The sequence below is a fragment of the Danio rerio genome, chromosome 20 (genome assembly GCF_049306965.1).
Source record: "Danio rerio strain Tuebingen ecotype United States chromosome 20, GRCz12tu, whole genome shotgun sequence".
NCBI classification, from domain to species: domain Eukaryota; kingdom Metazoa; phylum Chordata; class Actinopteri; order Cypriniformes; family Danionidae; genus Danio; species Danio rerio.
The window spans coordinates 24,013,981-24,040,298 of NC_133195.1; the positions used below are offsets into that span (position 1 = coordinate 24,013,981).

Here is a 26,318-nt window from a genome sequence, read left to right on the forward strand (position 1 = left end):
ATAAGTCTTTTTTTTTATTTATTTTTTTTAACTTCAAAAATTGTTTTACCAAAAAAAATTATCCTCTTTTTAAAAATTTTTTTTACATCCTATTTGTCAGCTATCCATTCATAACTCTGTACCATTCACTTAGCATTGTTTTTGGCCCCTTAAGATCTATTAAAATTCAAAGTCAGAACCACGGGGGTCTTAAGATACAGTACTCATTGTAAAAATCTGTTAATGGATGCAAATTAGATTTCCTCCTCGAATCAAGTGCGGTTCCTCGAAATGCCCGGACGCCCAGAGCAATGCCAACTGGCCCGCTCTTCAAACCAACCCATTATGGTGTAATGAGATTCAGTTGAGTGACCAGCATTGGGTCGTACTGCATTGCAGCATTTCCTCCAGCTGCACACACATCATCTTACACAAAGCCTTAGGATTACCACTTTTGTCTTTATTGTAAAAAAGCTGTCTTTAACAAATATTCAGTGAATTAACAAAAAGCTCATGCTTGTGCATCAATATGAAAATGAATACCTTTGAGCTGCCAGGATAGTGTAGTGTAATTTGAAGCCACGTTTCCTCCGTTCAGTGAAACATTCTGCCTCACGGAAGTTACTTACAAATAGCGGTTATCTCCAAATGCATGCTTTATACTCGGTCAGATTACACTAAATCCCTGCGGTGTTATAACAAGTCACTGAGCGAAGGCCCGTGTTTAACTGGCCTGACTCATTAAAATGGAACCTGTAGGCAGGAACTTTGAACACTGCAGGTTTTTGCATGTTGAAATAATTGAGTCAACCGACTTTTTGATTTGAGTCAACCGCTTTAGTTAAAAGGTTTTTCAACATTTATCTACATGTTTTTGCAGTGCAGTCTGATGTTTATAAACCCTCCATATTATTTTTTTGTTCTCCTGTAGTCGTTCCAGCAGGATGAGCAGCCCAGTCACAGTCAAATCCAGGAGGCTGCGAGTACCATCGTCAGCACACTGTCCAAGCGGCACAACAGCACCGTCATGCTTGCCGTCATCGAGGTCAAAGTGGAGATGCCGGTCACGTCTCAGCCAGTGGGTGAGTAGAGCCAACTGGCCTCAAGGCTAAACCAGCCCTCATCCCCCGACCCAGTGTCAATTCCCTGTTTCCAGCAATTAGTGCAGCTTAATTGTCTTTGTGAGTCACAGAAGGAAGGGACTGAGTGGCTCAGAGGATGCAGCAGTTGTGGGCAGGAGGCCATAAACCTGTGTGACAGTCATTCAGCTCCTCCACAGTCCTCTGCCACAGCACAGCAATGCATTTAAGATGGCTCACACTTTATTTTTTTTGGATTAAGGGAATTCTAAATAGGTTTTAAAGTATTTGTAACTGAGCACCGACTACATTGGATATAACTGTTGTCCTCAAGTTATTCACAAAGGTTACTGTTAACTTTCATATGTAAAATCAATGGAATCTGACAAGTGTCTCACAAATGTTGTTGTTCAAGGCTTGTGCACACCGGGTGTCGCTTTTTTTCAATGTTTGTTGGTTGTCAGCATTTTACGAGATGTTGTTCTACATTCAAACCCAGGCAATTTTTAACTGCATTGAGCAGAGTAAATGTGCAAAATTACCCCCTGACGTTAGATGGTGCTTTATAATCTTGCAAGTCATGAGAGAAATGTAAAAGTAAACTTACCGCAATATCCTATTTGCTCTGTGTTCAGACACCAATGAAAAAAGCAGCTCCACATTCATCTTGCCTTGATACATCATCTTTTTCATTGAATGAAAGTGAAACTGGGATCACCTCAACTGTTTTGCACAAGTGGTGTTTACTGTAACTTCAGCAGCTCCAGGCCCGTGAACAAAAGTGCCAAACGATTGAAGTTTTGATACGGGGCAGCAAAAGAGTATGGTCTGCTTGCACACTGCAAGACCGGGGCGTAACTTGAAGAGGGGTAACTTGTAGTAGAGGCATAACTTGAAGTTGTGGAGACCCACATGTCAAAACTATGTTGTCGGCAATATGGTGCTGATCAGTTTTTTACGTCTACACCAACTCCACACCTAAACCCAACCGTCACAGTTATTAACGTCTAAACCAGGAGTGCATACTCGATACTGAAAGGCCAGTTTCCTGCAAAGTTTAGTTCCAACCCCAATTAGACACACCTAAACCAGCTATTTAAGCTCTTTCTATGTATACTTGAAACTTTCACGCAGATATTGAAGGAAGTTAAAGCTAAACTATGCAGGACACCGGCCCTCCAGGACTAAGTTTGGACTGCCCTGGTTTAAACGTACTACAGCTGTTAACCCAACCATCATTGATATTAACGTCTACACCTTCACCATACCTAAACCCAACCATCATCATAAACTTTTACACCTACCACTACCCTAAACCCAACCATTACAGTTATTAACATCTATACCTTCACCAAACCTAAACCCAACCACCATAGTCATTAATGTCTATACCTACCACAACCCTAAACCCAACCATCATCATTAACTTTTACACCTAGCACTACCCTAAACCCAACCATTATAGTTATTCATGTCTATACCTTCCCCAAACCTAAACCCAACCATCATCATTAACTTTTACACTTACCACTACCCTAAACCCAAACATTATAGATATTATTGTCTATACCTTCTCCAAACCTAAACCCAACCACCATCGTTATTAACGTCTACACCTACCACTACCCTAAATCCAAACATTATAGATATTATTGTCTATACCTTCCCCAAACCTAAACCCAACCATCATCATCATTAATAACATACAGCTGCGGGTTTTAGAGTAGGCTAACTGTCATAACAAAACGAGTTGCATGGCGGAGTTGCTAAATGAATGAATTTAACCATATGTTAAATTAATAGGTTGTGGATGAATTTGGAGGAAACTCAAACATTTGGTGAAAATGTTCCCTGATAACTTCTACCATCTTGCCAACAACATCTCTTTGTGACATCTCGCATGCTTCAATAGGATCTTGATAAATGCAAGTTACGGCTCTAACCTACTACAAGTTACGCCCCTGTCTTGCAGTCTGCAGACAGATAAACTTGGATCAAAACAAATAACAAGCATTAGGTATCTCTTTTAAAAATGACACTTACACCTGGGGCCTCATGTACGAAGACTTACTTAAACCTCATGTACGAAATCTTACTTAAACATTGCGTACGCACAAAGCTGTAAATGTGCGTACGCAGGAAAAAATTCAGATGTATGAAACACTGTGTACGCCGAATCTCACGCATATTCTTTTGTACATCTGAATGAACGTGAATCTGAGCGCAACATGCACGAGCACAAAACCCCTCCCTGCCTCCTCCCTCGTATGAATATGCTAATGACTATGCTAATGGAAAACCCAACGAAAAAAGCAATGGCAAAATCAAGCAAAAAGAGAAACTTTGAACAGAATGTGAAATGGAGGTGCTGCTTTCGGAAGTAGACCGGAGAAAAGCGGTGTTATTTGCAAGTTTGTTCTCCGGAATTAACAACAAAAGAAAAAAATAGAGTGGGAGAGTTTAGCTGATGCGCTTAACACAGTTGGGTCTGAACATTGCACTGAGTGCATTAAAAATAGAAATAGTGTGGTTTATATCTGTAAAATGTTGCAGTACTCTTAGCAGTCTCAGTGGCGCACCTCGTAAGATGCACGTGATCATGTATTGACACGTTCAAGCATGAACTCGGCTCCAATCTAGCGTCTGATGAACTCTTTCTTCTTTATTTCCCGCTACATATCAGATTTTGCCCACTATTTATCACGAGAAAGACAAGTAGGAATCATCAATAAGTTTGTGCATCATATTTTATTTGCACATTTATTGAATGGAAATGTTTCTGATTCACGCATGCAAATTCATCTTCAGATAGTGTCTTTATAGCAATGTGCGTGCAGTAGATAGCTCAGATTACATTGGGAAAACAGGCGACCGCTGCAAATTGTGCTTTAATGTTTGGCTGGTCAAATGTATGGTATGGAAACCTTACATACCTACTAGATGAACCCGTCTCATACAGCTGCCATTGCAAGGCTCAGACACTTTGTAGAGAGGAATTTAACACACCTGCCTCTAGGAGTCGCCAATGGAAATAAAACAGACACGCACAAAAAATGTGCGTACGCCAGCCAGAAAGCTGCCGTGAAGCTGCGCACATTCCCACGTTCAGTTCATTGTTAGTAAATCCAAACGTGAGCGATTCTGAGCGTGAAATCTGGCGTACGCAAAGTTTTTGTGCGTACGCAGCATTGATACATGAGGCCCCTGGTGTTTTGCACATTGGTGTTCACGATTATAATGGCGCCATTTGTTCAGTTAAGAGGAGTCAAACATTGACAAATCGCGAGCACATTATGTTCCTTTGTTACTGGGCCTTTACGCCAAAATACCCAGCAAATTCTGCAGCAAACGGAGCTTAAAAAAATTTGGTGACCATACAAGGTGTTTCTAATGCAGCGTCTATGGGGCTGAAAGAAAATTTGATGTTATTCTCTCCTCTGGCTGCCGTCATCAGTCTCCCAAAATTTTTTTTTTCATTGGGAAGTTTTTTTATTTTATTTCAGCAAATGAAATAATGAATTTGAATTTGTTGTATTCTTCCATTCACTTCGCTCCAAGTATACCTATGATGCCTTCCCCTGTTGAGAAACCCAGATCCCATGTGAAAAGGGTCAATTAACCATTGGCTCTTTATTTAAAAGGTGGAATTTGTTCCTGACTGTACTCTCTCTTTCCATATAGATTACCTGGTACCTGTGTTGTGCGTCGTCTTATGCGTCCTCTGGGTCTTCTGCGTCATCGTCTGTGTATGGTGGACCCGCAAGCGGAGAAAAGAGCGCGAGAGATGTGAGCGCGTTCCAGTGGAGGAGAGTGTCAACAACCAGTGGGAACCGCTGAGGCCTGTGACGCGGCCGCAGCACAAGGACAACCGGGACGCGCAGTTTGAGCGCACCAAACTCATGGGCTCCCCAGACCGAACCTGCAACAGCGGGGACGACGAGGAGGACATGGAGGAGGATGAGCTGGAGCTGGTGGAAGAATGGTGCGGGACGGAAGGAGGCAAGCATCCCGTCCAAAAGTACTCTAAATCTGCAGCGCGGACCAAGAATGGGCTGATCTGCACCACGAGGAGCACCAGCGGCAGCAGTAGCCCTTCACTCAAAGCAGCCTACTGGACAGGCTTCAGCCCAAAGGACAACAACTGTAAAAATGTCAATAATGCCACCGCCGGCCAAGAGCACAAAGAACACTGCGTATGAGCTCCGATGAGCAGGACGAGGAGACCAAGGCCATCTCAGAAACCAAGACTGAGTTTGTTTTTTTTCCCCCATGTGTTGTTTTATTTTTGACTCTTTGGAGCGTTTTGAAGCTGAAAAAGTGGCAAATTTCTTTCCCTTTTTTTTATGTACAGAGGAAGCAGACTGTATTTGTTTATAAGGAGGCATCGAGAAGCCTCGTTTTTGTTTTCGGGAAGAAAAAAAAACTAAACTGCTGGAATGGAAGCAAGACTAAGGAACTTGCGAATTTTATGTTGTTGTTTACAAACATTTGTGCTTTTGATTTCGTTTCGAGTGGCCCAACTTCGGTGCAGACCACGTGGGGACAAGCGTTCATCTGTTCTCCTTCCGCGCCTGCCTTACAGAGCTCGACGTTCACGAGGAGGGCTAGAGTGCCTATAAAGTGGCCTTGTTTTTTTTTCTGCCGACTTGGCTGAACGCTCTTTAAACAAACGGATTGCAGTATTTTGAGTCGTTCGCAAGTGCCTTCAGACAAGCCCCTCGGTTTCAGGGTCTCCAGCCCCGGTAGATCACGAAAAACACACACACGCACACACACAAAAAATAGGTGGAGAGGCTGGTCCCAAAAGCAGCTCCCATATAACCATCAAGGTATTTGTTTAAAGACGAGATCTGTAAATACGTGTAAATAATAAAGGAGTCGCTGTGTATATTTGAATTTAGTAACTTAAGTCACTTTTTTTATTATTATAATTATTATTATTATGATTTAAATATTATGATTATTATTGTTTTTTATTTTTATTTTCCACCATTCCTTTTTATTTATGCCAGTTGTCATGGCAGGTTTTGTAAGATATACAGCGTCCCGCAGTCAGAGCAGAAATATAATCAGAGATCATCCTATTATGTTGTTGTTTTATTTTTGTTTTTCCACTAGACACCTATACGATCGTGTGCTGTATTGTGGCGTGTGTGTTCGCCTCCTTGAAGACCCACAATCCCTTCCCTTACCAGTCCTCCTGTTGCTGATCATAAAACCGAGACCTGCCGGTTCATGCTTGTTGCTTGTAAAGATGCTGATATGTCAAAATGATGACTTCCAAATGCTTTCTGTTTGCTTGTTTGTGTTTGTTTGGATCGAAACTTTCATGAAGGGAACAATTATGTTGTCAAGCATTTGTACTCGAGGTACCAGTTCAAAGAAGTGGATTATCTCTGAAACGGCTGGCTATGATTTGATTTTGTTCATCATGATGTTCAATATAAGACTCCTAGGAAGATGCTAAAAGTTCAAACTGTTTTGATTGGTTCAAAAATCAGGTTAACGCAAACTAGTAGAAATTAAGCTCAATGTTAAGTCCGTTATGGAAGGGAAACTGAGTGGAGCTGGAGAGGAGAATTTTCTTTGTTTTGTTTTATTTCTTTTTTAAAGATGTAATTTTTTTGTACAGAAGAATTGCTCTGAAAAAAGTTCATTTAGTGGAATTTATGTTTGTTCTTAGAAATAAATCAAACTATTTATTAAAGCATTTTATAACAATGTGCTCACGAGAACCACTGTCTGCTGGTGTTTAGTACTGAAGGCTTGTGGGTAAGTCTTTTCATCATATCGTATTACCGATACCTAAAAAAAAATCCCCCTGATCCTGCCAGAGGTGAGGACGACTCTGGGTCGATACAGGAACTCTTGCTTCCAGTCGAGATGCTACCGTTAAGAAGCAGCCAATGGAAAGACGTCTCCTGTTCTCTGCTGACTGCTGCCTGGCCAATGGACGATGGCCTTTTCGTGGCTTCATGTGGTGTGAATGTTTTATGAGGATGATTATGATGATGCTGAGTTTATGTTATGGTTTTGTCTCACAACAGGCTCTAATGGAAAGAAGGGTTGGAGTCGCATTACACATCACTCAGAGTACCGTAGTGTTGGGTTTAGGTGTCTCTGATGGTGTAATTGAACTTCATAGAAGTAAAGTGGGGAAATACAGTTGTGCTTTGAGAGAGAACCCATTGAGGAAAAGGAAACCAGTGCTGGGGCCTGTAGCTAATGACAGTTTGGTTATTTAAAAAAGAAAATAGTAAATGTTTTGACTTTCTTTGTGTGTCTATTGTGACTCAAACTTTAATACAGTGTTGGCCATCACTTTAGTGAAATATGTTTTTACAGTCTTGAAGTATCTATCATAAAACCCATTAGAACACTAAAGCATCTTTTTTAAATCACTATTTTGTGAACTGGATGAACAGTGACAGATCCTGGTGAAAATATTTCCTGATTTGGTCAAGTTTTGATATTTGTTCACACCACATCTGATGGAAGTGTTAACAAGTTGAATAGGGGGCAAAGGTATGTTGAAGACTGTATCAAATTTAATTTACAGAATTAATTTCACACACACAAAAGCATATTACATTCAAATAAAGTGTCTAATACAGGGGTGCTCAAACTTATCAAGAACCAGAAACCCAACTTGATTGAGAATAGAGGGCCGAAGGAAAATTTAGGTAGGGTAATTTGTTATGGGTAATTTCCTAATGTATTTAATAATGCTTAAAAATTACTAGAAACCATTGCTTTATATTAACTAATGCAGGATTATTTACATTGTGAACTTACGACAGTAAAAACAAAATGTAACTTATAACAGAATTACGCTAGTTTTTGCCTTGATTTGCTTGCCAGTCCGTCAAGTGATCATATTTACATAAAAGAACAGATTCATTTACATTTAGTTGAAACATTTAATTCCAGTCAGCTTTTTTTGTAGCTCAACAATAAAACAAACAAAGAAATGTTACATCAAATTAGAAATGCATTTTGTGTTTTCAAAAGTATCTAATAGATATCCAATACATGTCTAAACACAGTCATCTTGCCTCAAACAAGGCTAAATTTGAGCTGTCAGTGAAAATCTAATAGAGATTTGGCCAAAAGAGTAAGAATGAGTCTAAGAATAGGCCAAAACTAGACTAGTCATCAAATAAACAGAAATGAATGACTACACTTATAAACTCTGTCTAATCTGTGTATCTGACGACTAGTCTAGTTTTGGCCTATTATTATGTCTATTCGATTTTCACTGACAGCCCAAATTTAGCCTTGTTTTAGCCAAGCTGTCTACGCTTGGATGTCTATTAGACTTGTTAAACACAAAATTGTTTGCTGGGGCCCCAATCGCCATCTCATACTCACTCTCCTCTCAAATAGGATGGTGGGCCAAATCAAAGGTTAAAATTTGTCCAATTTTTATTTAATTTTTTTTTTTACTTTGGGCATTTCTGTTCATTTAGATATTTTTGTTAGAGTAAGAAAAGTTTGAAAGTAAAATATCTGAACATGGATCAAATAAAGTTCCGTTGACATTACCCTGACCAAAAATATTTTGAAGGATTAAATACTTCTAGTTGACAAATGAGTAAAAGTGGTTTTTAGTGTGGTCTAAAGGATGGTGGCTAGAGGCAAATATATATGGTTTAGGCTTTTAAAAATGTAAATGGCAATTAAGTACTCTGCTATTATGCTTATAGAGCTTTCTAATTGTCATGATTTTTGTTTAAAATATGCCTGACTAGATGCCTACATCTTAGTCATAAAAATGTGTTTAGTAAAAACTGGAAATTATAATAAATGGCAGGTAAAAATATTGCTTTGTTTATTTTGATGCTTAAATTTTTTTTATAATAAATACATCACTTTATAAAAGTCTCAAATTGTACACAATTCACATACTTTGGAGCCAGATAGAGCATATAACTTAACATTTACTGCTCTTATTTTGTTAAAAGTGCAGTATATAACTATATTTTTTTATTATGCGAAAAATGAGAATACATTAAATCAGAGTACATTTTAAAGAAAATGGAAAGACAAAAAGATAGAGTATACAACAAACAGTAAGAGTATACATTACACATTAAAGAAAAAGATTATATAATTTACAAATTTCACTTGTTTTTAGAGCTTTTTTTTGTAAAAGAGTTAGAAACAGTTTTATAAAAATATTTTTTAAAAAGGTTTTTGGTTTTTATTTATGTATGTAACATTTTGTTAATAAGATAAGAAGAATAAGACAATATGTTTTCCTTTTATGTATAGCTCCTGTTTTGTAACAAACAAAACATTTTCACACAGTAAAGAAAAGTCTTTATCAACTTTCTCAATTACAAAAAGAGAAACATTTTTTCCAATATTAGAATTACTGCATTGCCCAAATAAGTGAAATAGGGACTCAGAATAGTGCTTACAAAATCAACAATTTATCAATATATTGTTTATATATCTTACTTAGAGAGAATTGACTGGTATGTACCATGAATAATTCTAAAAGGTGCAGTATTTTTCATTGAGAAAAAGCCCGTCTAATGACATCATACTTCAGGAAGTGACATCTTTTGGAGGGAAAGCAACAAACCGCGAACGTAAGAGTTAAAAGTGGGCCCGAATGTGGTAATTTAAAGTTACTTTGTTTAACATTTCATTGATTTTAAATGTGGAGAAATCTGTATGATTTCAAAACCTGATTAAAAGAATCAAAAGAAGCGCGTTTGTTTGGTTTAGCTGTTAGCGGTTAGCCTTCCAATATGTTTTACAAAGGTTGGTAAATTAAAATGTTTTACTGCTAATTAACATGTTAGTTAACTTACATTGAGCAGAATATATTCTAAAACTCTGATCTATTTGCAGAATATATTCTAAAACTCTGATCTATTTGCAGAATATATTCTAAAACTCTGATCTATTTAGAAAAAAATAAGTATCATAGCAGCCACAATATTCTTCCACTGCTACAGTACTTTGCTACAAACTTTACTGTAAGAGATTATCATTTGAGAAATGTCTCAGTAGGCTATTTTAGTTTTTTTTTTTTTTTTAACGAATGGCAAATTCTTCTATTTGATTCTATGTCAATTTATGTGTTAGTTTTATTGCAAATATCACATCTGTAACTGGCATTGCCTATATACTGATTACACAAAAGTTATTAATTAAATGAACAAATGTATATATATATATATATATAGAAGTAAGACATTTTTAAACATTAATTTCTGATAACTGATGTATTTTATCTTTGCCATGATAACAGTACAAACTATTTTACTAGATATTTTTTACCAGTTTTTAGCTAAAGTGCAATTTAAAAGCTTATCTAGGTTAATTATATTATATAGGCAAGTTGTGTCATTGGGCAAGTCATTGTATAACAATGGTGGTATAACAATGGTAGCATGCTCGCCTCACAGCAAGAAGGTCGCTGGTTCGAGCCTCAGCTGGGTCAGTTGGCATTTCTAGAGTTTCCATGTTCACCCACATGTGCGCGTGGGTTTCCTCCGGGTGCTCTGGTTTCCACACATGCCAAAGACGTGGTACAGGTGAATTGAGTATTCTAAAATTTATCGTAGTACATGAATGAGTGTGTATCGATGTTTCCCAGTGATGGGTTGCGGCTGGAAGGGCATGCGCTGCGTAAAACAAATACTGTATAAGTTGTTGGTTCATTTCTCTGTGGCAACCCCAGATTAATAAAAGGTCTAAGCCGAAAAGAAAAGGAATGAATGAATGTATAACAATGGTTTGTTCCATTGATAAAAATGATATATTGCTTAAGGGGTCTAATGATATTCACCTTAAAATGTTTTTTGTTTTTTTATAATAAAAACTGCTTTTATTCTAGCTGGAATAAAACAAATAAGACTTTTACCAGTAGAAAAAAAACATTACAGGAAATACTGTGAAATTTCCTTAAAACATCACTTAAGAAATTTCTCAAGTGATTAAACATCACTTGAGAAATGCTTGAAAAAGAATAAATATTATCTCTTATTTAAACTAACGTGTTTTCTCAGGCATGAGTGACCTACATGTGTGATGGAGTCTATAAAGTCACTCCATCCATGTCTCCCTGTGCAAGACGACTGCATGTGGCTGAAAGTTGATCCCAGATTCCTGGAGTGTTTCTCGGCAGTCAAGGACGTCTGACCCGCACTCATTTATACAACATTTTGTGCCTGTCATGATGACCCGAAATGGAAGGTACGCCAGTCTCATCCAGAACTCAGTCAGATAGTTCTTTAAGAGAAACTTCTCTTAATCTAAAATCTACACATTTAAAGACAATCAAAAATAGCTTTTGGGGCGTCACGGTAGCACACTGGGTAGCACAATCGCCTCACAGCAAGAAGGTCATTGGTTCGAGCCTCGGCTGGGTCAGTTAGCATTTCTGTGTGGAGTTTGCATGTTCTCCCCATGTTCATGTTGGTTTCCTACGAGTGCTCTGGTTTACCCCAAATGTCCAAAGACATGTGGTAGGTGATTTGGGTAAGCTAAATTGTCCATTGTGTATGTGTGTGAATAGGAGTGTAAGGGTGTTTCACTGTGATGGATTGCAGCTGGAAGGGCATCCACTGTGTATAACATATACTGCATAAGTTGGCGGTTCATTCCGCTGTGGCGACCCCAGATTAATAAAGGGACTAAGGCCAAAAGAAAATGAATGAATAAAAATGGCTTTTGTCACTGATTTAAGTGCATTTCCCTTTGGGGACGGGTTGCTACAAGATTTTTCCAAATATACCAAATTAAGAAATTCTGGGGCTGTTTCCGAAACCGCCTACTACTTGATAGGTACTGCATTTGAATTTCATCGTACTACTCGGCTGTTAGAAAAGTATGTTCTAGAAATTAAGAACCTGAAAAGTATGAACGGAATTCGGACGTACTACATCCACCATTTGTCATGGTCACGTGACCTACCTGCGTCAGTTGCGTTGCCTCATTCCCATTCATAAATTTTCTCACGGAGCATCATGGAATATCGCAGAGTGCATGAGATCTGCCGGAAGTAGTAAGTCATCCAGGTACTTTCGCATACTGATTTTTGAATTCTATGTATTCGGACAGGCGGTTCATTCCGCTGTGCCGACCCCGGATTAATAAAGGGACTAAGCCGACAAGAAAATAAATGAATGAATGAATTCGGACATACCACTCGGCTCGCATACTGATTTTAGCGTACTGTATAGTATGGAAGTATGCAGTTTCGGACGCAGCCTGGGTTAACTTGTGGTCTGTTGAGCTTTTAAAGAGATGACGGAGTTGATCTGAAGCTCAAACAAATGTGGCTTTACAGAATTAAGCAACAGTATGGGCCAATTGATATCCATTCCTTCAATAATAATTCCTCTTGGCATTTCATATCTCCCGTTTGGAGTTGTAATTGGTAACACTTGAGGAACACCAACATAGACTATTTACTTTTGCGACTGCCAACTTTTTGGCGCCCAGTGGAGATGGAGGATTATCCTTGTCTGGATTTAAAACGGTTCAGTTATTAGTATCCAGTCTAATAATTTACACAGGCAGATTTGATTTAAACTTTACTTTTGTTCTTTGCTTGCCTTCAAGTAGATCCACATTTTATCTGCCAGCCTACTGTGTTGGATTGTGTATTTAAGAACATGTGTGCTTTCAAAGCAAAAGTTTCATTTAAGGTCAAGTAAATATGATTGTTTTTTTTCCTGTTTATGTTTTAAAATACATTTTCAGGGGTTAATTTAAATGATTTTAATATGCAGAGCTTTGTTGGATTTTATTTAATTCCCTCATTAAGTATACAGTTTTTGATTTTGAATTGTTTTTTGCAGCATGAGTGAGCTACTTTAAAATGTCAACTTGTATATCATTCAAACACCAATTACAATATTTTTGTGTACAGTAAATATTGTAGACCCCTATATGTTCATTCATTCATTTTCATTTCCAGCTGCAACTCAACACTGGAAAACACCCATCAACTCTTGCATTCACACACATAGACTACGACCAATTAACCCCTATATGTATGTTGTAAAAATGTATTTTCCATAAAAGAATCAGGCCATTTATTGGATGGAGACAGGTAGGCTGTATGTGAACTTGAAGTTGATGAAAAGGGGCAGATTAAAAACAGACAAAAACATTGGAGAAGTCCAGTATATTTCCTACTTTTTTTTATAAAGAATAAAGAGCTTTTGAACATTTTAATGCATGGATGAATCATTCTTCCATATGATGATTAATAAGATGTCAATGATAATTGCTGAATAATTGGGCGAATTTCATTTTATTTTGGTACCTATGGCCACATTAAATGATAAAAATTCTTAAATTTGCTGGTTAAATGTGTGAAGGCTATCACTGCTCCTTAGGTCCAGGGTAAACGAGTTCCATAGCCACAAACAGATCTGTCTCCCATTGTGCTTAATTAAGTGGGAAGTGGCACCAGGCAGAGGATATATAGCTGACATTTTCCAGCCGGAAATCCGCTCAAAATATTAAATTATAATTGTATTTAATTTTAATTTATTTAAATTGAAAATAACCTTTGTAGTTACTGTCATAATTTTGAACAATAAAGCAACTAACACCAGCAGTCACAGAACCACACCATAACCAGATCACATCGAAACACTGCCCCCTCTCACCCACACACTGCACTTAATATTGTGTAGCTTACACTACCTATTAGATTGTTTTACTTTTGAAATGGGGTGTAGATTCGTCCCATTTGGCATTTTAAATTCTTTTTAACACAATTTAATGCAGCTCGTCAATCAGACAGTGCTTCTATGTTTGTCCTTGCTGTCAACTGTGGAAAAAAATCATCAATAAAAGTGTCATGATAAGCTGCTGTGAGTTTACCTGCAGGCGCTGTATGATGCACGTGCACGTGAAGGGGAGTCAGATTTGTCCGGGGAGTCAGATTTTGATACAACTTTCCTTCAGCTTTTCTTACATGTGGGCTCACACGGTTTACGGTATGCACTGGTCACTATTAAGTGAATGTATTAGGAGCACACAGTTATGTTTCGTTAAACATGTTGCATATAAAATTTACCTTTCAAAACTGCCCAAATGTTGTCAACCCGCCAATGCCATTTTTTATCTGCACAAAAAAATATAAAACCGCCCAATTAGGCAGGAAATCATCCAATCTGGCAACACTGGGAGTGGGGAGACCCCCCTCAATCAGTAATTGTAAAGTGCTTGGGGTGTATGACCACACATAATAAACATGCTATATACATACATATTACTTGCTAATTAAAAAGCAGTCTGTCACTCTGCTCTATATACAGCTTTTTTATTATGAACTGCTTCTGCCCAGGTAATTATGATTCAATCTAAGATTGTCACTCACTCTTTGGCTTCTGCTTTGGCCTTTAGATGAGTTTGACTGGCATGTCAAGGCAGAGATTTACACCAGATCCCGGGAGAGCAGGAATGCTCACATGTGTCACATGTGTGTATATTTTAACCGTCAATGTGACACACCATCATTCCCACCATTGAATGTGCTTTTACTTATATCCTTGCACAAACAGTAGAACATAAGTAAAATATTCATTCATTAAAAGGATAACCTTTGACTTAATTGTATAACAAGCTATATTTAGCCCTTTCCTCAGAGCTTTTGAGACCTGTGGCAGAGCTGGCCCTTGAGTTAGCGGTGGCTATCGGCCAAACTGGTGTACAAGCCCATTTACAACAAGAATGATTACTACAGAGACAGTATTAGCATCCACACCAATGCACAATTAAGTTGTTTATTTTAAGTAGACTCTAATTTGTCATCTTTCACTTTGAAGGTGGTTTCTGATTGGCTGTAAATGGCCAAAAGTGTAGCCAACTCACTTATTGCCTTGCTGTGCTATAAGTCAATAGCTATGTTTCCATCCACCTATTTTTATATGCATTTGCAGATGCGCATAAAAAAACAGTTGATGGAAATGGCAAGGTTTGCATAGATTTTAAAAATGCGCATCAAAAACGTATGCGCATAACAGAGTAGGATCAACTTTTTATTCAGTGGGAAAAAATGTGCATAAACTACGATGGAAACACTTTCACCGAACAAATATCAGTATGCATATTAAAAAAAAGTCATGTGATTTTGTTATAAGAGACCTTGTGATGATAAAAATGTGTGTGGATGGACAAACCAGCAGGCTGAACACATTTTAAAACATCTGAAATGTTGTTTTGGTCATTCTAAAACACCTTTATTATTTCAGTATTAGTGTTATTATTCTATTAATTACCTCCAGAACTGTCAAGAGCATTTGTGTTTCACGTCTCATGCCTTCAAACATCACCATGCGTTCACTGCTTGTCGACATTGCCTTCTGAGTAGCAAGTAATATAATAAATAAGGAAAAGATTTATGCAGCTTCTTCTACCTCAATTAATTCCATTTTACTGCTGATATTTGGTGCCAATTAATCAGGAAGTGTTGCACGAAGTGGGGGTTGGGGGGTTGTGGTGCGCGCAAACTGAACAGCGTGGAGCGCGTATGAAGATGGTTCCGTGTTGGGTTGGTGAAATTGAGCTGATGGAATTCCGGGAGTTTTCCGGGAGACAGAACAATACGGGAGATGGGTGGGAGATGGGTCTGAAACGGGAAAAACGGGAGTGTTGGCAGTTATGTAATTGTTATCTTTGGATGGAAACATAGGTAATGACTTTTGCGTGAAGGTACCTTACCATAGTGAATCCACACAGACTGCAAAATGCTTGATAACAAAGTCTTTATTTTCTTGAATAAAATACAAATTTCTCAATAGAAATATGAAAATTGAATAAATTGGTCATCTTCACAAAAACTGACCACCAGACACAACTTCTCAGATCTCTTAGAATCGAAAATTGAATGAGATGGATACATACTACAGTATGCAGACTTCAGAAATCGACCAAAAGAAGGTCTCTCAGTAGACAGGATATGACTCAATTTGATTCAGACTTGATTCAGAGCTTGTTGCTTTTCTGTATGTTGAAATTTTCAGACAAAGCAAATGTTTCTTCTGTTCATTGAATAGATTTCATCAGCCTGGAAAAAATGTTCTAAAAGTGACTCTGTTGATATTCTTTTTCTAATAAAGAATAGGTGACCTTTTTTTGTCAGTAGAACGTTAGAGAATATTTGAGCTAAAACCTTGATTCATTAAATGCCAGAAAGCAGCTACTGGCAGTTTGAGAGCTGCATACACATACAATGGCAAAACTCAGCAATGTTTGCTGAGGCTGTGGGTTAAAGGTAAATATGTTATGAAGAATGTTCAGTTTCTTGCTTAGAGCGATTGTGTATCACATCATAAGACCTCAGTGTATCATCAGGACTTCAGTTTTTACTCCCAAAGTGCCAGTTGACTTACATGTTATGAATCACAAATGAACGCAATTTCAATGTTGCAGTAAATAGATTTAAGTGTTCTTGAATAAATCAAATAACTGAGAACACATACTGTAGATGAAATCATTCATTGATGTGTTTATTTCAAATGACCTCCATCTAGATATGGGATGGAGCAGATGAACTCCACCCAGGGGCCTTTATTCCAGCAATGAGGCATGGATTATGCGGCAAGGTCTCATGGGTAAGGCTTTGGCAGCACGATAAAGGTCATGAGCCCCCATGCAAGCATCACCCCCTCCATACAAGATCAAGAATTACTCCCATGGCAGGAACTGTCATCATGTGTCTATGTTCAGATTCATCTAGCGCAGCTCAAGATTGAGGGTGTGCCTTGAATCGTGTTTTTCTGCTTCATTCACTTGATGAGAATCATCACTGGCACAGTTTGCTCATGTCCCACAGTCTTATATGCTACTGGGAAATTTATCACACTGCCAAGGAACAGCTGAAATGTTATCATTGCTGGAGAAGGTGAATTCAGAAAGGAAGAAGAGTACAGGCCGAATGCCCTATTCTTGAGAACACGCTGAGTTGATCTGTTGACTTTGGGACGGTCTTGCTTCCTCCGACTTGAAGCCAGATCTTCCTATTTTCAAAGTCAGCTGACATTCAAATAATGCTTTTCTCAGCTTGGATGGAATAACTGTTGATCACTGTCTTGGTGACCTAGAAAGCGAAATTTTCCCACTGACATCAAAGAGAGGGCCTTCCAAAATATACACATTCATACGGATTCACCTCTCAAATATCCACAGGCTCTTGCAGCCCATGGACATCAAACAGACTTGAAAGAGACTTCCTGACCCTGATGTGACTTATTCATTGTTCAAGTTCCCGTTCCTGGTTTAATTTTCCTTCAGTTTGTGCTGGTCTTGTTAGTATTTTCACTGAGGAAACATCAGTAATAAAGTTGTTAATTTACTGATTATATTAAGAAATTGAGGTCAACTATATATAAAAGTTTCAGTTAATGGTAATTTTACAAATAAATCTGGGTGGAACCACTAATATAATTTTAATGTAATTTAGAGTGTTTTCTCTTCAGCACAAACACTCATTATTTCTTTGTCACTTCATAATTTCAAAATACTACACTGAAAAAAATAATGTCTGCAAGATTGTTGCAAACAATTTATATGTTGAATTTAAAAAACCCCATTAAATTAAGTAATGTTCAACTTAATTAGTTTGTTTAAATTCAGCCCAAATAAATAGTTTACAACCACTTAACTTTAAAAAAAAATTAAATCCAAGGAATCATCTTTGAATAATTTTTTTTCAGTGTACCAATGTCTGTTCGTGGAGATATGACTACACAACACAATGGCAAAGAAAGCATTCTTGCAGGACTTCCAGAGTTCATCTAAATTCTTTGGATTCATTTTTAATGCCTCCTCCTTCAGTTCTCCAGGCATGCTCAATCATGTTCAAGTCTGGTAACTGGGCTGGCCAGTCCTGGAGAACATTGACCTTCTTTGCTTTCAGGAACTTTGATGTGGAGGCTGAAGTATGACAAGGAGCGCTATCTTGTTGGAGAACTTCTCCCTTCCTGTAGTTTGTAATGTAATGGGCAGCACAAATGTCTTGATGCCTCAGGCTGTTGATGTTGTTATCCACTCTGCAGACCTTTCGCATGCCACCATACTGAATGTAACCCCAAACTATGATTTTTCCTTCACCGAACTTGACTGATTTCTGTGAGAATCTTGGGTCTATGTGGATTCCATCAGGTCTTTTGCAATATTTGTGATGAGTGGGATGCAGTTCAACATGATTCATTGGAAAACTTTTGTCAGGTAGTGTAGTTCTAAAGTATTTTGACACAGTTCTTAAAAGATAAAGCAACTAACATGTAAAATAAACATTTAACATTTTAATTAAATTAATGTTAAATTAATTTTAAATTAACATTTCAAACAGCAAACAATAACAGCCGAACAAGCCAGAGTGAAAAGTGAGCCTTTTTCTCCTCTGGACCAAAAGTGCTTATAGTTGAAGAAACACCCTTATAAAGGCCTATATTTTTTTCTCTTTATCTCCCTGTGGATCTTGTCATATTTTCCTGCCAGATGTATTTTGATGAACAAATCTGATAGAATCATTTTGTAATATCACATTCCAATGGCAGTTCAGGCTTGTCTTGAGAACCCTCAACTTTTGTGGAACGCAATTTTCAAAAGAATGATTTCACCTACTGTACTTGAAAGGTATGAAAACCACCGGGGGCATTGAATAAAACGTTGACCACTGAGCACTGGGATATCGTGTCTCAGTGTAATAACTACTATAATCATAATCCTGTGCACACCTTATTGTCTCGTGTCCATTAGAGGGGGCAGAACTCTGGCATTATCTGTGAACTAAAGCCCAAGGAGTTGGTCAAATGCCGCAGCAGGGTTGGGTCCTGCTGCTGCTCTGGACTACAGATGTGTTTTCCAGCAGCTGCCTCTACAAAAGCTTAGGGAGTGGTGGCCTTCATTGGAGTTGTGTCTGAAAAGGAGCACAGATCTAGCAAGTATTACTTTTACCTATTTTTTTTTTTCACAAGCCTGAACAGGAAACGGGCACTAATTCGTCATATGTTAAAAGGACATGCTGGGGTAATAATGTGATGTCGATTTTTTTGGCACAAGGGAGAGAAGGGACCTCCCCACGAAGCTGCAGCTTGTTATGCAAAAGGTCAGGTTTGAACACGATAGACGTGGGCATGGCAGGAACAACTGGGGTTGGCAGGTCACCATGTATGCTGGCACACTGCCCTGCTGGCTCGGATGCTGCTCTTTGATCTTTCGCACAACATGTGGGGTTCATGGTACCCAAAATTCCCCTGGGAGTCTTGTCTGCTGGTAAAAATATGGGCTAGCATCTGACACCAGGATGCTGCACGTCATCTTTGTCTCTCTGAGTGCTATGTTCTATTTATTAGATCTGATTATTGCACAGCGCACCAGAATCTGTGATTATGATTGGCCAGTCGTGCCATTCAGCAGTGGCTTATTTGCAAATGGAGCACAACAGTCACATAAATAAAAGTCATGCTCATTATCCCAGAAAGGAAATGATTCTGATTGATAATGATAAGCTGTGAGAAGCAATATTGTACACGCATTGTTATACACTACCTGACAAAAGTCTTGTTGTGGATCCCACTTGTAAGAGCAACAAATAATAACTTGACTTCTAGTTGATCATTGAAAAGTGGCAGGAGGGAAGGTAGATTTTCCTGATGAATCATCTGTTGAACTGATAAATCACAAATACTGCAGAAGACCTATTAAAACTGATCTCATATGAAGTAAGAGATCGCAATGACATATGATGATGTATGCAGGTGCTGTAGCGGTGTCTCAATTCTTAGGGGTACATTTTGAAGCCCTTCCCCTTCACACTCGGTTGTAAGGGCCAAGGGGAAGGGGTACAAACATAGAATTGGGATTTGGCCTTAGTCTTATTTAAATACTTAATTTAAGGTGGGCAAAGTGTGCCAAGAAAATGTTCCCCATACCATGTCACAACTAACTTCTGGATGGTCCTTTTACATTTATTTGTAATTAATAATGTAAGCCTACCATGTCATCAAACACAAACTCTCAGTCACTCCGTCCAACTGGGTCAATGAGATGTCAGTAATTTTGGAAGAGGTCTTATTACTACCTCAAAGAGACTAGCATGAGGCACTGACTAGCACTGCCAATGATAAATGCAAAAATAGGTAGTGTGGAATGGAGGGTGACTTACTGCTGAAGAAAAAAAGAACTGTAAAGTCGTTAAGCTGTAGCTTTGTTTTTCTCGAACCAGCAGACATCACTAGCGTAGGGTTCCCTGTTGCTTTGGGGGTTGTTGCGGTGACTGAGGTCATAAGAAATCTTCCTGTCATCCTGTACAGCTGGAAGAGGCATCGACTGACTTCCTTCCTGTGTCTGTCCAGTCTGTCTGGCACTTGGTGCCATGCTCAAACTGGAGCTGATAGCGCTCTCTTGACAAGGTGTCTGATTTGATACCTCGAGCCCTTAACTTATCACAAAGAGAGAGATTATGAGACAGGCAGACACTCTGCACTTTATAGATCACATAGGCTGTCACAAGATGTTCATAGAGCTAATTTCAATTTGACAGGACATCAATCAGGATTTATTCCTTATCCTTACTAAATTGATTTTAACAGCTGTAGAGAAATTGACCTTCTTGTAAGATATCTGCCACTAAAATATCTTTGTATTGCGTAATGAATTAAAAAATAACACAGAKATATATATATATATATATATATATATATATATATATATATATATATATATATATATATATATATATATATATATATATAATTTTTAGCTTAGGTAAATAAGCCTCTGGTGTGAACAAACACATAAGTATGAGCTTCAAATTATATTTGATATTTTTTATATATTTTAGATTTATTTTATAAACTATTATTTTATTATCTAACTATTTATTGATCAATTTTATTGATAGATTTATTGAAATGGCATTTACTGTATTTTTTATGTTGTAGTTTATGAAAACAGATTGTCTATGTCAATTTATTTTCTGAATAAATATCATTATTGGGCAAATTCATTGTTATAAATATATTTACATGCAAATGCTAGAAATACACTCACCGGTCACTTTATTAGGTACACCTTACAAGCACAGGGTTGGACCCCCTTTTGCCTTCAGAACTGCCTTTATCCTTTGTGGCATAGATTCAACAAGGTACTGGAAATATTCAACGTTTTTCGTTCGGATATGCTCTTTTGCATACCTCGGTTGTACTGAGTGGTTATTTGATTTACCATTGACTTTCTATTAGCTCAAACCAATCTGGCCAATCTCCTCTGACCTCTGGCTTCAGAAAGGCATTTGAGCCCACAGAATTGCCGCTGGATATTTTTCCTTATTCTGACCATTCTTTGTAAACCCTAGAGATGGTTGTGGATGAAAATCCAAGAAGATCAGCAGTTTCTGAAATACTCGGACCAGCCCATCTGGCACCTACCACTATGCCACGTTCAAAGTCACTTAAACCACCTTTCTTACCCATTCTGATGCTCGGTTTGAACTGCAGGAGATCGCCTTGACTATGTTTACATACCTAAATGCATTGAGTTGCTGCCATGTGATTGGCTGATTACAAATTTGGGACACTTGTACCTAAAGTGAGTGTATGTTTAATTAGAAATTGCATTAAAGTAAAAAGTATTAACTGCTAATCCTAAAATTAAAAATGTGCAAGATAATATACTAACCCTACATAAAATGAAGGCAATTGGCCCCCGGCATGTGCAGATACACACCCTCCAGACTATAATGAACGCTCAGTACAGTCTCCAGACTGTTCATTTAAGGTAATAAATAATGTTCTGTTTCCTGCAGAGATTAATTGTTTTCACCTCATAAGACCTGAATGCATTGTCAGGAGTATTCATTTTATTTTGCCTGTATATGTTTTCTTGACTCACAGTGTGACAGAATTTTCCATGTATAGTAAGTTATGTGTACTTACTTCTATATGTTGAACTGGTTGAACTCTTGTTCTGGAGGCCATTGATCAGTGCTAAAGATAAATCTATTTCAGGGGCATTGTGTGGGTCTCTCCACATCAACAGCTCTCAGTGTCTCTCCTTCTGCACATTTCCAGCTGCAGTGCCGCACTGCCTCTCATAGCCAGCCTTTACTCACAATGCTAAGACAGCTTGTCATTCTAAGCTCAAGTGTTGACATATATTCTCAAACTGTCTCAAATTGTATTTCTCTCGTCTTCATTCAGGGCTCCACTCCATCCAGGTTTATTTATGACAGCAAACAGCCATCCTGCTGCCTGCACTTCAACAGTCTGAGGATGTTTCTGATGTATCAAATATCAGACAGAGTTCCTGATGGTGTCTTCAGTCTGACTGCAGAGTAAAGGGAGGAGCTGATCTGCAGCATCTCCTCTCAGTGTGACCTCTGTCAAAGACACACTCTGATGAAACTGTGGCTAATATTAACTCAGGTTGACTCAGGCCAAGTTGGTTTGATTCAGGTTAACTGAGTGATTGATGTTTCCCAGTACAGGGTTGCAGCTGGAAGGGCATCCGCTGTGTAACACATATGCTGGAATAGTTGGCGGTTTATTCTTCTGTAGCCACCTCTGATAAATAAGAGAAAGAGACTAAGCTGAAGGAAAATGAATGAATGAACAAATGAATAAATTATTTATTTTTAAAGGGGATGAGAAAAGCTGGGCAGGCTTTTTAAGTTTTTTAATAATATTAATTGTTTAGAATTAATATTTTATAGCCTTACCTATTAAACATTATTTTTCTAAGTGTGATTTTGTGCTGAAAATGTTGTTGCTTATCAAACACAGCCTTAGCCATGCATATTAATGATCTGAATGCTACGTACATGCGTCTGGTTTCTCTTAATGACGTCAGGTCCGGATGAACGACCTAAAGTAGTCATACATGCAAATGCGTAGGACATGGACCGGAAGTCTTGTCACAGATTGTTTTGTACTCTGATCTGCCTGTTGTCCACTAGGCTCTTATACTCGTGGAATTTACATGATAACAAGTTAACATTGTTCTCTGAGGCTAACAGTATGTCCATTTACATATACTGATCTCTTGTTATGCTACTATGCCTTGGTATACCCAAATTTTAATTATAGGGCACCTTTAAAGAGTGATTCATTAAAAAGTTGATTTAGAAATGAAATGTGACCTTTTTTGTATTACTTTTTAAAACATTCAATAAGATTCATTGAAACAGATTCATTCAGGAACAAAACACTACAGAATTGTCCCTTTGTTGTACAAACATCCCTCTGACTTTGTTTGGAGCTACTGTATTTTCATTAAAGATACAGGTAAAACAGGCAATACATAATTTAAAATGTCTGTTAAACTTGTATCACTAAATATATTGTGATTACATTCCTGTGCTGATCTTCATAACTAAAGCTTTGATCATGCTGTGAATGCTTTTGGACTCTTAAGACTTTTTTTGACTGAAATGATTGCAGACAATAAACATTGAACAACTCTGGTTGGACTACAGTACTTGTTGGTGTTTTATGTTTGGATTTAGAGATTTAGAAGAGTCTTGAGGTTGTGGTTATGGTGAAAAGTAGCAAACATAAAAGACATCATTCCATCTGTGGTTAGAAGCTCCACTTTTCATTGAAACATTTTTGTGATGCACACTTGGAACTGAACATGCGCAAAATCCTGAAATACATATGGTATATTGTCAGATTTTGTAACTGATTTGAAATTTGTTTGTTTTTTTACTGTATATGTGCCAAGCCATATTTGAGATTTCAGGCTTGGATGCTCAAAATGGCTGCCCGGAAGCATTGCAAATATGACTGCCAAGTAAAAAACTAGTTTTTGTTTGTATATAAGAAATTGAATAGAATAAAAGTGTATGTATTTATTTAGTTTTTAATTCTTATGTGTGAGGGTGTCCTTAATAATTAGACCTTTTTTACTGAGCAAAAACAGTGATTTCATACATTGACAATAGTTTCTAGAAGACACCAACTAGAATAATTCATTGTAAACTTATTATATACCAACATATATTTTCAAGCATATTTACAACCGTTTGGTTGTAATAGTAGAAGATGGCAAAGTAGAAGAGGATCACAGTGCTACCCTAAAAACTATTAACTGTCTAATCCAGGGGTCACCAACATGGTGCACGTGGGCACCAGGTGGCCTGCCAGGTTCACATGAGTTGCCCGTGGGCCTGTTCTAAAAATAGCTCACCATAGCACCACATTTGAGTAAGCTGCATCTAATATTTTTATAGGTATTCATTTTAAATCACACTTGCATTGGTGTAAATTTGAAAATTACTTTAAGTTATATATTAAAAAAAAAACTTAAAAAACAATTTCAGACAAATGAAGTGTTGCATATCACTATATTTATCTAACTTGTTAAATCATTGTTGGCAAGTACTGTGAGAAATCATTAACATGATCAATGTCTTCACATAGATGAATATTATTAATTATTAATAATAACATATAATTAAAAGTAAATTAAGAAAAATGTGTTATTTAATAACTGCCTTCACAGGAAAAAGCCCTTCACACTAATCGGTACCCAAGAAGTAGCTCTCAGTTTCCAAAAGTTTGGTTACACCCTGGTCTAATCTTTATACTTTATTGTTGTCCTTTACACAACCCCTGTACGTTTTACCTAATTGTCAGCAAGAAGTTAACTTAATATTATGAAATATAGCATTATCACTTATTTTTTAAATAGTTCCCAATGAAAATGGATCACTATTTCACCTACTTTTTGTCATGTAAACTTAAATAAATTTCTATATTAAAAAAAGTGTATACAACTACAGTTTTCATATTTTTAAAACATTAAAATATGTGATTAAGAAATAACTACATTTTATTTTTCCAACTCCATTGGCCATTACAAAAATGCTTGGTGTTTAGCCCCGTAGCTGTCTAAAATTTCCTTCATAATTGTCTTAAAATTACTTTAAAAAGCTTAAATTTGACTTGATAAAGCCTGCCGAAAATCCTATATTTTCATAATGTTATGTTTATTTAAGACATTTAAGTAGACACTAAGATTTTAATATGCTTTCTGTGCATATAAAATCACATTTTTTATAAGTTTGATAAAGAATGGGATAAGTTGTGTGATGAATAAAGGTTTTTGTCCAACATATTAATTTCTTATTATAGTATATATTTTTAACAAGCAATATCAACTGTGTATGTGTATAATCCTGTCCTGTGATAAAACAACGCTGTCAAAACCCCCCTGTATTCTGACAAGCCCACCTTGCCTGTGAAATCGACGTCTTGTTCTGACTCACCTAATTACACTAAGACTGGCAAAGGAAATACATGGAGAAATACTTGAGGGGAGGAATGAGAAGTTCTGTGTTCGCATGCGAGTGGAAGTAATTACACAGTTGACGTACCATCGCTCCTGATAGAGAAATGTGATACATGGGTTATGAGACTTAGCAGAGCTTAAGCTGTCACAAAAAGGCCTCAGTAACCAGATTAATGTTCTGACGAGGCTGTCTGATTGTCGCCATGAGGCTAATGATTAAAGGAAAGAAGACGCTGTGTGCTGTCACTAAGGGCGTTTGTATTTTGCATCTCAGCCTCAAATACAGGCTCAACTTTGGCTTCTTTTGTCTCGCCGAACATAAATAGGGTCGACGTGCAGTATTGAACTTAAGACTGTTATTAATTACATAAAAGGCTGTTAAATGGTCTGTTTGGTGGTACAATATAACTGGTCAGTGTGATGGATTGAGGATTACATTAGAAGGGGTAACCATTCAGAGCTTCCTGCTATAAGTTATATCCTGTCAAATCCATTGTTCGAGAATCTTTCTTTGGTTTGAACACTCACTACTTCAGTGTTTGAGCGCAGAAACGGCTCCCAGGCCCTCAGTCCCCAGAGCTGATTACAGAAAGCCCCTTAACGTGTATTGTAGGAGTCAAACAATGACAATTCCATAGTAGGAACTGTAAGTTCCTGTTGATAAGCAGCCCGCTGTTCCAAGCCAACTAGTGTTTATGTGTGTTTATGCACCGGGTGAAAACAATATCTGATTGCTCAAGGAGAACAAGTGTTGGTGTAAAAATAGCGATGCGTGGTTTAGCATCAAAGGCCAGAAAATTCCTTCCAATAAACAATGTTTTGCAAGAACTTCACAAAGAATTCAATCCCACACATTTATTTCTAACTCAATTGAATGTTTCATAGACACATTTGTTTGGGGAGCTTGAATAATGTTGTTCTCTAAAGTTTTCCATACTGTGAACTCTGGTCCACTCTAACCTATGGTGGAGTTTTATGAATGCA

The 26,318-nt window shown here is 37.6% G+C and overlaps 1 protein-coding gene and 1 long non-coding RNA gene across 4 annotated transcripts in view; both read left to right on the forward strand.

The window, feature by feature from the left end:
• The window catches only part of jag2b (jagged canonical Notch ligand 2b), an 84,442-nt gene extending 77,649 nt beyond the window's left edge, over positions 1-6,793 (forward strand). The window contains exons 24-25 of one of the 2 annotated variants that reach the window (XM_005160485.6): positions 911-1,061; positions 4,740-6,793. In XM_005160485.6, coding sequence (XP_005160542.1) covers positions 911-1,061; positions 4,740-5,257 — 669 coding nt within the window. In that variant the 3' untranslated portion in view covers positions 5,258-6,793. 2 annotated transcript variants of the gene reach the window in all.
• Positions 6,794-9,613: 2,820 nt separating this feature from the next.
• On the forward strand, positions 9,614-23,516 carry LOC141379560 (uncharacterized). Of its 2 annotated transcripts, none has more exons than XR_012396413.1 (3): positions 9,614-9,683; positions 11,084-11,270; positions 22,244-23,516. It is a non-coding gene; the product is annotated as an uncharacterized lncRNA (long non-coding RNA). The 2 variants fall into 2 exon arrangements; XR_012396414.1 differs by having other exon boundaries at positions 9,614-9,655.
• The last annotated feature ends 2,802 nt before the right edge of the window (positions 23,517-26,318 follow it).